At 42.5% G+C, this 13325-nt stretch overlaps 1 protein-coding gene across 1 annotated transcript in view; it reads right to left on the minus strand.

Annotated features, from left to right (window-relative positions):
- ABCD2 (ATP binding cassette subfamily D member 2) overlaps positions 1 to 13325 on the minus strand; it is a 218981-nt gene that overhangs the window by 149065 nt on the left and 56591 nt on the right. The window contains exon 2 of the mRNA XM_078679996.1: positions 11427 to 11607. Within this exon, the coding sequence (XP_078536122.1) occupies positions 11427 to 11607 (181 nt within the window). The remainder of the gene's footprint in view (positions 1 to 11426; positions 11608 to 13325) is intronic.

The following is a 13325-nucleotide window of genomic DNA, read 5'->3' on the forward strand; positions in this document are numbered from 1 at the left end:
CATTGCACACTGTAATCTTGGAAGCAAGCTATAACCGACTGATAGGCCCTAAATAGGGCAAAACCAATCATGGGTTGCTTGTTTTCCGGTTCAGGCGGGACCTGGCCTGGCAATTTGGGCTGGACTCATCCCGTTGGAGCAGGGTCAAGACTGATTTGCATATGGCTGGGTCCAAATGGAGGTTACAGGGTGTGCAAACTAATGATGGACTAGGATGCAACTTTGAGTAATTATCAGTTGCTGAGATTAATTCAGGCATTCCATCCACCACTTTTTTGCATACTTCAATATGGGAGCCTGTGCAGGTACTATCACAGCAGAACATATCTATCCCTTTGAATGAGTAATATCCAGGACTGTAACCATGTGTTTTTATCTTGCTGGCCTTAAAAACACAATGCTGATTTTTTTAAATATATTCTCTGTTTATAAAATATGACATCAACTCTGCAAGCGAGTTCTTAATTTGTATACAGGCTCCTAAAAACAAAAATACATGTTATAGTATTGTTATATTATTTGAAAGTTTCTTGCCTTAGTATTGATGGTTTTTATTTATCTGGTATGGATTGTTATTTTGCTGCTTTGTTGTTCTCTGGTGTAGTCAAAACAAAGATGTTGGTGCCTTTTGATCAGTCTCTTCGCCTCACTGAAATTAAAACTTTGACTGACTGACGATGTCTATCCAGAGAGTCTGTTGCGAACTGTGGGTCATTAACCTGCATTTTGTAGTACATAAAGTAGTACTATAATAGTATTACTTGCTTTGTACAAACTGCATTTCACAAACCAGCGAGTGCAAATCTCCACCCTCCCACCACTCCTATCTTTCCTATTGGTAGATCCTCGCAAATGTACATTTACTATCTAGTAGTAAAAGTGGCAGGGACCGGAAGGAATGGCTGGAAAACAGGGCATACTTACTACTAAATGGGAGAGGTTTGAGAGGTCTATTGAGGGGGATTAGGGAGGGGCATGGCCCTGCCTACAGAAGAGTAAGTCCATTGCTTGTCACAAACTGCACTTCTAATATAACTACAGAAAAAAGGACCCACAGCCATAGTAAATGTACTCCAGCAGAAATGGCCAGCTACTGGTACTGTAACACCCTCTCTTAGAAAATAATGGAGGTAGAGACATAAAGTTAAGCCCCATAGTAAACCTATTTTTAAATGACATGTATTTATTCAAAATAGATAAAAATATAAAAACATTTTTTTAATCCAAAAAATATCTTTAAAAAAGGCATATTTACTATTGTGTTGTAAAATATTGTAATTTTTATTATAAAAATGCATGTAACAATAACATTTAAGATATAGCAACTTATGTATAATTAATTTGATATAGAACATTTATTTTCAAATACATAATAAATACATATAGTTTATTTTAATTTAGGTGGGGATTTTGTTTTTAAATTACTTTGATATATTTAAGCCAGGTCAATTTTTTATTAAAATGAAAGTAGCAGAGCTAGAGTATTCTTTTATTTTGTTCTACATTTAAAATACATATATAAAAACTTTCTTTAAGTTAATATTTAACATAAAAATAAGTTTAGTAATTGTTTTCAAGTTTAATAATTTTTTTTACTTTTCCCTACACTTACCATAGCGAGATCTCCCCCACTGAAACAGAGATCTCCCTATGGTAAAGTATAAGGAAAAGTAAAAAGATATTATATAAATAAATAATAATAAATATAAATGACATTAAAAATATTTTTAAGATCTGTTAAAATCAAAGATCTCACCTAGTTTGAAATGTTTATAGTTGTTTTCATGTTATAAGAATTTACAAAAAGTTATGCATAGAATTAATTTAAAATAGTTTAATTATTATGAAAAGATGCACATTTATTTTTAAATGTAAAAAAGTTGTTAAAATACGTTATCATAAAACAATATTTATTTTTAATTATGTATGTATGTATTTTTTTACTACTAGGTTAGTTTTATATATATGTTTAAATATTCAAAGTAGATTAATCAAATTTAACATTATTTTTTATTCAGTTATGGTTGGTATACAAGGACATGCCTCCATTATTTTTATTAGAGTGTGTTGCAGTATTAGTGGTTGGCCATGGATTAGGCTGGATTTACTATTGCCCCTGTTTGGCAGCTGTAAATTACACTTACAAATTACACTTTTGTGTAACTTTATACTCTTGAATGGTGAATAGCCACAAGTAGTAAAGTTACTTGAAAGTGTAAGAGTAGACCTACATGTGTAACGTACTCACAAGTGCTACCTTTGAGAATAGCCCTTTGTGTAGCTTGCATGCTCACTCTTACTGACCCCAATCATTTCTCATTTAGAGTGCTCAGTAGCTCATCTCGTTACCCACTACAGGGAACTCAGCCTGGCACAAATCCGAAAAGTAAAGCTGATATATCTTGCTCATAATTTGTACACAGATTAGAAACCTTCAGTTGCCTGCATCCAGTCAATCGTGCATAATTATTTAAATGAAATTAAATGTTTGCAAGGTCGGTGTCACAAAGCACATGGGTACAGATGTTAAGCCTGACTTGTTCTCTTGATAAGCAAATGCACAAGTCAAGATTCTGCAAAACCACATTTATGGTTGAACCTGTGGTTACTGGAGGCTAACTAGCGTGAACAAAATGGCAAGTTATCCTTAGACGTCAATTCACCAAACTGCCAAGGGTAGCATTAGTGTCACTACAGACCCTTTTCAATTAATTCATGTATTTATTCAAGTTTTTCTATATCACAGATATCATCCCTGAGAATGTTAGAGTACTTTGAAGAGAGTTATTATCAAAGTGCATCGGACGTTTTAGAGTGTACAGTAGTCTGCAATTTACAAATAGATGCATTCCCGAAATACTGAAATAGCACCTGAATGTAAGAAATTAGTACATTTGTGATTTTATATTTGTAGCAGTCAATGCAGTTAGCAGTTAGATTAGCAACTGAAACATTAATAGCTCTGAAACCCACCCAGACACTCCACTCCTCAAGAAACACATCCTGGACTCAAGAAACCTTCAGACCAGTCACTTAAATACGATTCATGGAAAATATAATCGAAAGAGCTGTTGCATTCCAAGTTCTAAAACATATCACAAATAAAATCCTTCTAAATCTTTTTCAATCTATATTTTACTGTAAATGTAGTGCAGAAACACCCTCCATTTAAATAATGGATGCACTAAAAATCATAGATGATCAATATGCATGCCTAATGGTTCTTTTAGACCTCTCTGCAGTATTCAATATGCTAGACCATCGATCATCACTATAGATACTAATGAGAGTAGAAGGAACAGTATCGAGCTGGTTTAATTCATTACTCTCTCCAAAATCTCAATTCTTGAAACTCAACTTGCATTAGAACATTGGAATGTTGGGAGCTTCACTGAAGACAATGAAGTGGCTCAGGGCTCATAATAGCTGGTATAAGCCTTCTGCTCCAATATCCCAATATTTGTCTTGGTGTTTCGGCCTTTTTACTTTAGAACATTCTACCTTCAGTTGTTTGAATGTTCTTTTATTCTTGTAGCCATTCTGCCTCTGGCTATAGTGGTTGTTGAAGGCCCTCTCCCTTGTAATGTACTCGCTGCCTGAGCAGGTGGCAATAAGGCCCTATTAATAATTTTCGCTTCCAGTGAAATACTGAGTACCACAAGGTTCCATGTTATCACCTCACCTATTCAACTTATATATGGACTCTCTAGCGTCTATCTTTACCATCTCCATTTATCAATATGCAGACGACACCCAGCTATACCCCTGATTGTCTAATCAGCCAAACATAGGGGTCCATTAGGATGGCGGGCGGACTTTGTCCGCCCGCCACCCTAACGGAGATCCATAGGTACCCCCCCATGCGCCCCCCGACAGTGGTGGCTACCTGGGGGCCCTGCAGGGGGCCCCCGCAGCAATCTCCGCCTGCCTTTCCGTGGCGGCATTGCCGCTGCGGAAAGGCCCCTACTTTGTGCCATCATAATATGGCTGGCACCATATTAATCTTATACCACCGCGGTCGCAAGGCGACCGCGGCGGTAAAGCGGCGGATGGTCTTTCCGTCCGCCGCTGTCCCCTCCGCCATCCTAATCTGGCGGAGGGGAAAACGAGAGTGCCTGTCGGGCGGATTGCCTCCGCCAGGTTGGCGGTGGCCACCGCCACCCTGGCGGATGGCAATCCGCCCGACATCCTAATGGACCCCATAGAAAGTAGCTCTGAAGTCCTAGTAAATAGCATTGCATTAATTTGCTTTAAAACTGCATCTCAGAAAAACGAATTCCTTCTCCTATTCTTGTCTGAAAAGCCATCCCGTATTCAAATTTGGCTGTTCATAGTACCCCTCTGTGAACACTTTCACAGCACATTACAGCGGCTTCATGATCAGCTCATCTGCAAAACAAACACAGGGCAACACTGGGCAGCACCTCATTTGCCAAGGTGGGGGCCTGGTGATTGAGGTTGAGCTGCAGAAGCGATATTTTTGACTGAAGGCTCCCAGAGGACCTTGAGCTGAGCCAGGACCAGGCATTTGACTAGAGCCTGACTTATCTTCAGCCACTCCAACTCATATGATAGATATATATATATATATATATATATATATAATCAAACTGAGCACTATTTCTCAGAGGGCTCTCAGACGGCTCTATTCTACTAAAGGGGTAGCCGAAATCAGGAAAGACAAACAGTCTCTATTTAGGTAGAGAAGATCTACCTTTTTCTGATATCTGCAGTTAGACAACGAAATATGTCTTAAAAATGCCCAGGCTTATGCCCAATGACTCACATCCCGCCAACCCTACCTATGCCGCACTGGCTTCCTGTCAAGGAACAAACTGTTTTTAATTCCATGTGTTTGCTGTACAAAACTATGTTCAGTTTCAAGCATTGATCTTGCAGCCAAAATATCTGCTGGTATTGTCCTAGCCGGGAAATAAGATTCAGGGATTCATTCTTACTAGAGGTGCCTAGCACTTGTTTAAAATATGTTGGTGGTCGAGACTTAATGGTGGCAACAGCTAGCAGGTGGAACTAAATGCCCTTCTACCTCCACCAAGAATCTAATACAGAGGTCTTCAAACTTTTGGATGCCGAGATCCCCCTGTCAACATTTTCAGGCGTAAGGACCCCCTCCTGACAAAAATTTCTAAACCTCTAGGCTGGGATACTGGAATTATGAGGCAGGTGAGGACCAAATTATGCGACAGGCTGGACTAAATTGTGTGAGTAGAAAATGTATATAATGTTCTGTGACGCTGCATATTTTGGGATAGCATTGCTATATTATTTTGACATTTTTTAAACGCAGTAACACTGAGGAAAGATTTCACCCCATTAGTACCAGTTTATAACCAAAATACAGCAATTAACATCAGAAAGATGTCTAGTAAACCTTTGTGAAGGGCCTCCCACTCCGCAGGAATATGCGCTGCCACATTAGAAGCTCACCTGGCCACGGCCGGGAGCAGCACGGGTCCCTTCAAACCCTGGCGGTCTTGTGCAGAGTTAAGCAGTTTACCCATGCCCCTTTCCCCCCCGCCCCCCTTCCTTCCATCCCTCTCTTCTCTCCTCTCCCAACCCCGGATCCCTCTCTCACATTGCAGGCAGATGGTTATAAGCCCCAGGACACCTTTTGGTAACAGTAGCGCACTACAAATGTAAATAATAATAGGCAGAAGCAGGGGATCCACTAGACCCGAACTTTGGGTGGGGGTTAACACTCCCAGAAAGGGCTGGCCGTAGCACTGGTCGCACACAGTGCAACAGTCTTTCCACCTTCTCCATGAATTCCCTCACTACCACTCACCAACCATACACCTCATCTCTCTATAGCACCTGTCTGACAAACATTTAATTTTTTATAGCGCTACTCATAGTTTACTCACACTCAGTTCTGTGATGTGCATGATACATCTTCTCTGTACCAGGCACTTTAACCTTCTGCACTGTGTGGGTGACAAGAGTGCCCATGTTACTGCACGGAGAGCAATGCAACAGAGTGAGAGTAGGGTAAAAGGAGTGACTACCGGGTGAGTGAGGTGAACATATGAATTTGGGTTCGGCTTTAAGTGCAGAGTGGGACGAATTAAAGCATGGTTAGTGATGGCCTTGTTTGAGTGAGCTACAGATTGAGCAATGAGGGGGGACAGGTGAGTGAAGTGTCACATGAGTGCAGGGTGAGAAGTGTGCTTGTGTGACTGCAGGGTGAGGTACAGAGTGAACAATGCAAGCACATTTTTAGTGCAGAGTGATCACTGTGAGAGCAGAGAGAGCGGGTGAATGTTGTGGGTGTATGGTGATCACTGTGAGTGCAGGGTGAGCGGGTGAATGGTGTGAGTGCATTGTGATCAGTGTGAGTGCATGGTGATCAGTGTGAGTGCTGGGTGAGCGGGTGAATGATGTGAGTGCATTGTGATCAGTGTGAGTGCATTGTGATCACTGTGAGCGGGTGAATGTTGTGAGTGCATGGTGATTGGTGTGAGTGCATGGTGATCAGTGTGAGTGCAGGGTGAGCGGGTGAATAGTGTGAGTGCATGGTGATCAGTGTGAGTGCATTGTGATTGCTATGAGTGCATGGTGATAAGTGTGAGTGCATTGTGATCAGTGTGAGTGCACTGTGATCAGTGTGAGTGCACTGTGATCAGTGTGAGTGCATTGTGATCAGTGTGAGTGCATTGTGATCGCTGTGAGTGCATGGCGATCGCTGTGAGTGCATGGCGATCAGTGTGAGTGCATTGTGATCGCTATGAGTGCATGGTGATCAGTGTGAGTGCATTTTGATCGCTGGGAGTGCAGGGTGAGCGTGAAAGTGAAGGCGAGAATGAGAAGTGAGTTGTCTGAAAGCAGGGTGCATTCCCAGAAACTTGAAGCGTAGAGTTTCAGATACAAGTTAAACTATTGCTATAATGGCATTAATCAGGGATTGAGGGTGGAGGAAATAAATAATGTGCTGATCCTGCAACAAACTGATTAGGGTTACCAGCTCATTATTTTGATGGCCCAGAAATAAACAGTCACCTAAAACTGTATTTTTAGCACTTGTCTGTGAATACTTAGAACAGCAAATATAAATAGAAAGCACTTTTAATTGTGTTCTAGGGATTCCTCAATGGATCCATGACTGATAATTAAAGAGAGCAAAGACAGAAATGTCACATAACTAATTAATGCATACTTTTTTATTTATAACTCTATTTAGTGTCAAGAGCAGGTCTCTGCAGGCTCTTTAAACAACACACAGCAGGCATGTTTCTTTTGGCAACCCAACTGTACATTCCTTTTCATTAAATGCATTCTCACACTACAGCAGTAAGTGTAAAAATACAAATGTAAGGAATAGGCAGAGAGGGGGCCCAGGGGGTACTGGAACCATAAAAAAACGAAGCCTTGGTAACCAGTTAACAAAGGCATGTAAATATGCTAATAAGACCTGTGAAAAACTCGGGCCTGCTGGAGATAAGACTCCAGACACTGCCCAGCCAGCCCCCAGCAGCGCGAGCTGCACTGTAGCAGCCCGGGCTGAGACACAGGACGGGGGAGGAGGGAAGCTGAACGACCCCCTTCACATCACTCCACAGCCCTCCTGGGGGGTCGCGCCCCAAAGTTTGAAGACCCCTGATCTAATAGCTTAAATTATGAAAACTTGTAAATAAAAAGCATCGTTGTTCTTATTTATACAACTTATGAAGCTTATTCTATCTTTATCAGAACCCAATAGAGTTTGCTAAAGTCATGTCTTTTTTTGAGCTCAAAATACCAAGTGTGGGTGATAATTAGCCTTTTACAAAAATCCATAAATAAATTAAAAGAATAAAATAAACCGATCTAGTGGTACTGCTAGTTACAATTAAGTGATCTTCTCAGGAGCTGCAATATATTCATGCATATCTACCTTTTCTAGGTAACAGTTGACACCACTGAGCGAATACAAATGACACCACCCTGAATACTACATGGGCGAAGTCATACTTTGCTGGAATTACATATATTGATCCTTAAATTCTCGTTTTTGTTGATGTAAAGATTGACAAGATTTACAATTACACTGGAAAGTTTAATATTAATAGCACATCGCAACTGCACAAAGGGTAATAGGAAGAAAAGATGCAAGTACCATATAGTGGTACATCATTTTTTATCATATATTGAACATAAATGGGATGTTTAATACCATTATTTAAATGTAAAATGCAATACATTCCAAGTTTCTCATTCTTCTACCAACGGTTTGTGCAATAATGCAATAATGTTTTGCTTTAAATCAATGGTATTCCATAACTTTTCACATCATATTGAACTGATGAGGCCTGCAGTTATCCTCAATAATTGAAAGAGAGAGACCATGTGGTATCTCTTTGCTAGAATTACATCCAGAAGAGGGTTGCCACAACAGACCAATCATACTTTCAGAGCCCACTGTAAAAAGCTTCATAGGGGTATAACTGCCACTCTAGTAGGTTTGGCTGACTATAGCTTATCTAGAATAAGGAAGACCTCATATCCATTTGTATTTTACAGTTATCTGGTTTAACCATTTAGACTACACCCCTAGTTTGCGGGAGGCACTGTCCAGAGGAACCTAGGATAGTCACTGCACCAAAAATCACACCACGGCTCTCTGACACTGCGAACGAACCAGGAGAGGCCAGTTCGTTGGAACTAGACCCTGGGGTCTTGCTTCAACCTTTGGCAGAATCTGCACATAACCAGAGTATTCTCACTGCCATAAGATTTCTTCATTGTAAGCCTCCATTACGCTAAAATGAGGACATCTAGACTTGATGGACTTCCACTTGGAATCCTCTCCCTTTGGTGAACACTGGGCATCAAGTAATTGTGCTGGTGGTTGCCGGCGGGCCCCACTGGCTCTTAGTTCAGGAGACTAGCACTTATTTAGCACCCTATTAAAAAAAAGAAAGACACTTGCACTGAATATACGAACATTTGCTGAGGCAATGATCATGCTGACTGTTTCCTACAGATTTTAGTGACAATAGCCACCCTGCTCTATTTATTTCAGCCAATGTTGAAAGGCACAGGCTGAAATAAATGGAACATGATGGAAAAGGCCACTAGAGTGTAGTACAACTGTCAGCAGCAGCACTGTCTCTGATAAATCTGAAAAGAAAAGTACCTAATTTGTATAATGTCAATGAAGTCATTACTTTCATGCTGAGCGTGTCTAAGGATAATGGCAGTTTGCCTCAAGCTGTACATAGACAGTAAAATTATAAAGTTTCCTTACACAGAGACTAGGTCCATCACTGCATCTGCAGCACAAGATTTCCTAGCACTCAGCCCGAGCAGTGCAAGAATTACATTAGTGCAGCAGGTGCAGTGAAAGTTGTTCCCTGGGGTGCGCGCTTTCAACTGTGCCCTAGTTGTATCTGTCCTTCACATGGACCATTCCCCTACTTAACCCTATTTCTTAAAAATATTCATGGGGAGAACCTTCTGAACGCTTCTTAAAGGGAGGTGGACTTGATCACAGCCTATGCTCTACACCCAGCTCTGGAAAGGCTCCGGTGGTGAAAGTGTGTAGCGCCAGTGGTAGAAGTGGGCAATGTCAGAGCAGGGGCGGCCTTAGGCATGTGCAAGCTGTGCACCTACACAGGGCCACCAATCCCCAGGGGCCACCACGTCAATATATATCCTTAATATAATAATCCTCTGAGGATGGATACATATTTGCGTGGCGGCCCCTATCTACGCTCCCTGCCCAGGGCCGCCATGAGCCTAGAGAAGCCTCTGGAAGCCTCTGGTCAGAGTCAGACATGTGCGGTGGATTTTTGAGAAATAGTCTGGGAACTTGTACTTATTTTTTTTTAACAATCTAAGTACTGGTAACAAGCATCAGTACTTGCATTTCAGCACCCAGCTGGCACCACTTCCCTGGCATCTGGGAGTGTGGTTGGAAGCAGATGTCGGACTTTCCTGCCCCACTTGAAATATTAAACATGTGATTCAGGACATCGTGGGGAATGTCTTGTGAAATATATGAAATTAAATTTCATGACCATACAAAAAACCCTCTTGCTTCCTACGCCTCTCTAACTCTAGCTGATGGAGTTGTACGCAGTCTGAGTAATGTAGAATTAGCTGTATTCATGTATAAGGTTTGCTGCTCAAAGCCCTGCAGATTTCCCGAACAGGCTGGCAGTGGGAATATCATAACTGTATCACATAATCAGGTGCTGCTGGCATGGGGAGCAATGGTGCGAAACTTACTGGACCCAGGTGGTCCCCACTGTTCCACACCTGGCCGAATGGAGGGTTAGGGGCAAGAGGGGGTTCGGGGCGGGACAGTGAGTGAAGTGTAAGGCACACCCCAGTTTGACAGAATAGATTATGGGTGATCCCACAGTGGGGGCCCCAGTCAGTCTACCTTCAAAAAAGTACAGAAATCTTGGATCCTTCTTTATATGAAAGCTTTGGGGATGGGGCGATAACTGGATGTTTTGGAGTTCTACTGTTTATAAATGGTTGAATCGCTTTAATTGATACTAAGTAACATGATATGGTGGAGTGAAATTATATCCTTTTATGTAAAGACTTCATAATGAATACTTAATATAGACATTTAAAAAAACCTGCCATATAATCGGCCTACAGCATCAACTCCTGTGAAACATAAATATCCCACCGAAAAGACACTGGTGAGCAAGTGAACCTCACTGTAACATTTATGTTTAGACACAAGTGCCTGATTCAAAATTATTCGAACTTGAAAATAGGAAATTTACTAAGTAGACTTGTGCCTTTGATTTGTATAAACTTAGACAAACTTCCTGGAGCCCTCTTGTAAAACTATACTCACCTCCTGATCTATGCCTGCGTAAGGAAATGGAACACGTCCATATTTCCGAGTGCAGAAATTAAATCCAAAAGTACATGTGCGCGTTAAACTCTGTTATTGCGTCTAGTTGATGTGGAGAAATCCATTCCCCTGCACCCCCCACTATTCTTGAGGTGTGCCTTCCTTATGACCACCTAAAAGATGGAGCTACTCCTACCCTAAACAGGAGTATATTTCAGGTTGGGAATGTGCTTGCCAAATAATTACGAATTACGAATATCTACAAACAAGCATGTTGATGTGTTTTCCACCTACTTTGTCAATCTTCCCCCACCCCATCTCATGAGCAAAATTCAATCATTTTGCAGAACTGAAAATGTGTGTAAATCTATTGTCAACAAGTGCAACTTCATGTAGCAGTGTCACACCACTGGCGTTGCCCCTGGACTCTGTTGCCCAGTTCCACTCATAAACGATGGAGTTTGTGCATTTCAGCTTCACCTTGGTGGGCAGACATCTTCACGAATTGGGTCCAAGGATCCAGACACTGAGTAAGAACCATAAACAACAATGGCGTCTCTTTTTAACTTTGCAAATGAAAGACACACTTGAAAGGAAGAGATGCTCTTACCCCCATCGGCGAAGCCTGTCGCCGTGATGATGGGCACCGCCACCATGATCAGACCACTGCCGCTCCACACATACTTCATCAGGAACTGCTCCACCATCACATACCACAAGCGCTTGGACAGAATCAGGTTCATCTGGTCTGCCAAGGCACTGTAACTTTTCTGCAGTCTTGACATTTCCACCTGTGGCCAAAAGCAACCGTAAATAGGTATGTTGTTTGCATAAAGCATTATTTCTAAAGTATTACTCGTTTTGTGCCACACAGTGTCGTGCACAGAGTTGAAGAAAATGGCTGGAAGTTTAGCAACCTTTATTTAAAGCCTGTGGGACATTGCAATGATCACTAACGTATAAAATACCAGTTACAAAGTTGACATGCCTGCAATTTTCTCCTATTTTTATAGTATATTTTCTTCAGTCTGCAAGAAAACTGAACTAATACAAAAACAGCACATATAATAAGGGCTCCTGGTTTTATGATATTGTCATTTTTTCCAAATTTGGTTCTCTACATATTCATGTTCCTTTTTTCGATCTTACTGGCATTTAACCATATGTATCTATTGTTCATGGAAACATTTAGTAGCAACTAGTATATTTCAATTCTTAACTGATGAATGTATTCTCATGCTCCTGTGTATGTTAGGTTTTAGCGAGGTAAGTAAGCATATCTGATAACAAGCATTTGCATCCAATAGGTCTCGCATTATAAAAGTTTGAGCTGTTGGCATTGCTAATAATAATGCAACACTAGCAGCTCAAAGATTCAGTAAGGTGAGACCTATTGCATTGCAATTGTGTTTTTATTTTTTTTAATATAGCACAAACTTGAGTGAAAGGTGCCTGGTGGAAGCGTGCACTGATGGCTGGTGGTGGGTGCGCCTGGTGGAAGCGTGCACTGACGGCTGGTGGTGTGTATGCCTGGTGGAAACATGCACTGAAGGCTGGTGTTGTGTATGCCTGGTGGAAGCGTGCACTGACGGTTGGTGGTGTGTATGCCTGGTGGAAGCATGCACTGACAGCTGGTGGTGTGTGTGCCTGGTGGAAGCGTGCACTGACGGCTGGTGGTGTGTATGCATGGTGGAAGAGCGCACTGATGGCTGGGGTGTGTGTGCATGGTGGAAGTGTGCACTGATGGCTGGTGGTGTGTGTGCCTGGTGGAATTGCGTACTGATGGCTGCTGGTGTGTGTGCTTGGTGAAAGTGTGCACTGACGGCTGGTGGTGTTTGATGGCTGGTAGTGTGTGTGCCTGGTGGAAGTGTGCACTGATGGCTGGTGGTGTGTGTGCCTGGTGGAATCGCACACTGATGCCTGGTGGTGTGTGTGCCTGGTGAAAGCGTGCACTGACGGCTGGTGGTGTGTGCCTGGTGGAAGCGTGCACTGACAGCTTGTGGTGTGTGCGTGGTGAAAGCGTGCACTGACGGTTGGTGGTGTGTGTGCCTGGTGGAAACGTGCACTGATGGTTGGTGATGTGTGTGCCTGGTGGAATCGTGCTCTGATGGCTGGTGGTGTGTGTGCCTGGTGGAAGCGTGCACTGATGGCTGGTGGTGTGTGTGCCTGTTGAAATCGTGCTCTGATGACTTGTGGTGTGTGTGCCTGGTGGAAGCATGCACTGACGGCTGGTGGTGTGTGTGCCTGGTGGAAACGTGCACTGATGGCTGGTGGTGTGTGTGCCTGGTGGAAGCATGCACAGACGGCTGGTGGTGTGTGTGCCTGGTGGAATCGTGCTCTGATGGCTGGTGGTGTGTGTGCCTGGTGGATACACGCACTGACGGCTGGTGGTGTGTGTGCCTGGTGGAAACATGCACTGACGGCTGGTGGTGTGTGTGCCTGGTGGAAGCATGTACTGACAGCTGGTGGTGTGTGTGCCTGGTGGAAGCGTGTACTGATGACTGGTAGT

This window comes from Lissotriton helveticus, chromosome 1_1 (assembly GCF_964261635.1).
Source record: "Lissotriton helveticus chromosome 1_1, aLisHel1.1, whole genome shotgun sequence".
In the NCBI taxonomy this organism is placed as follows: domain Eukaryota; kingdom Metazoa; phylum Chordata; class Amphibia; order Caudata; family Salamandridae; genus Lissotriton; species Lissotriton helveticus.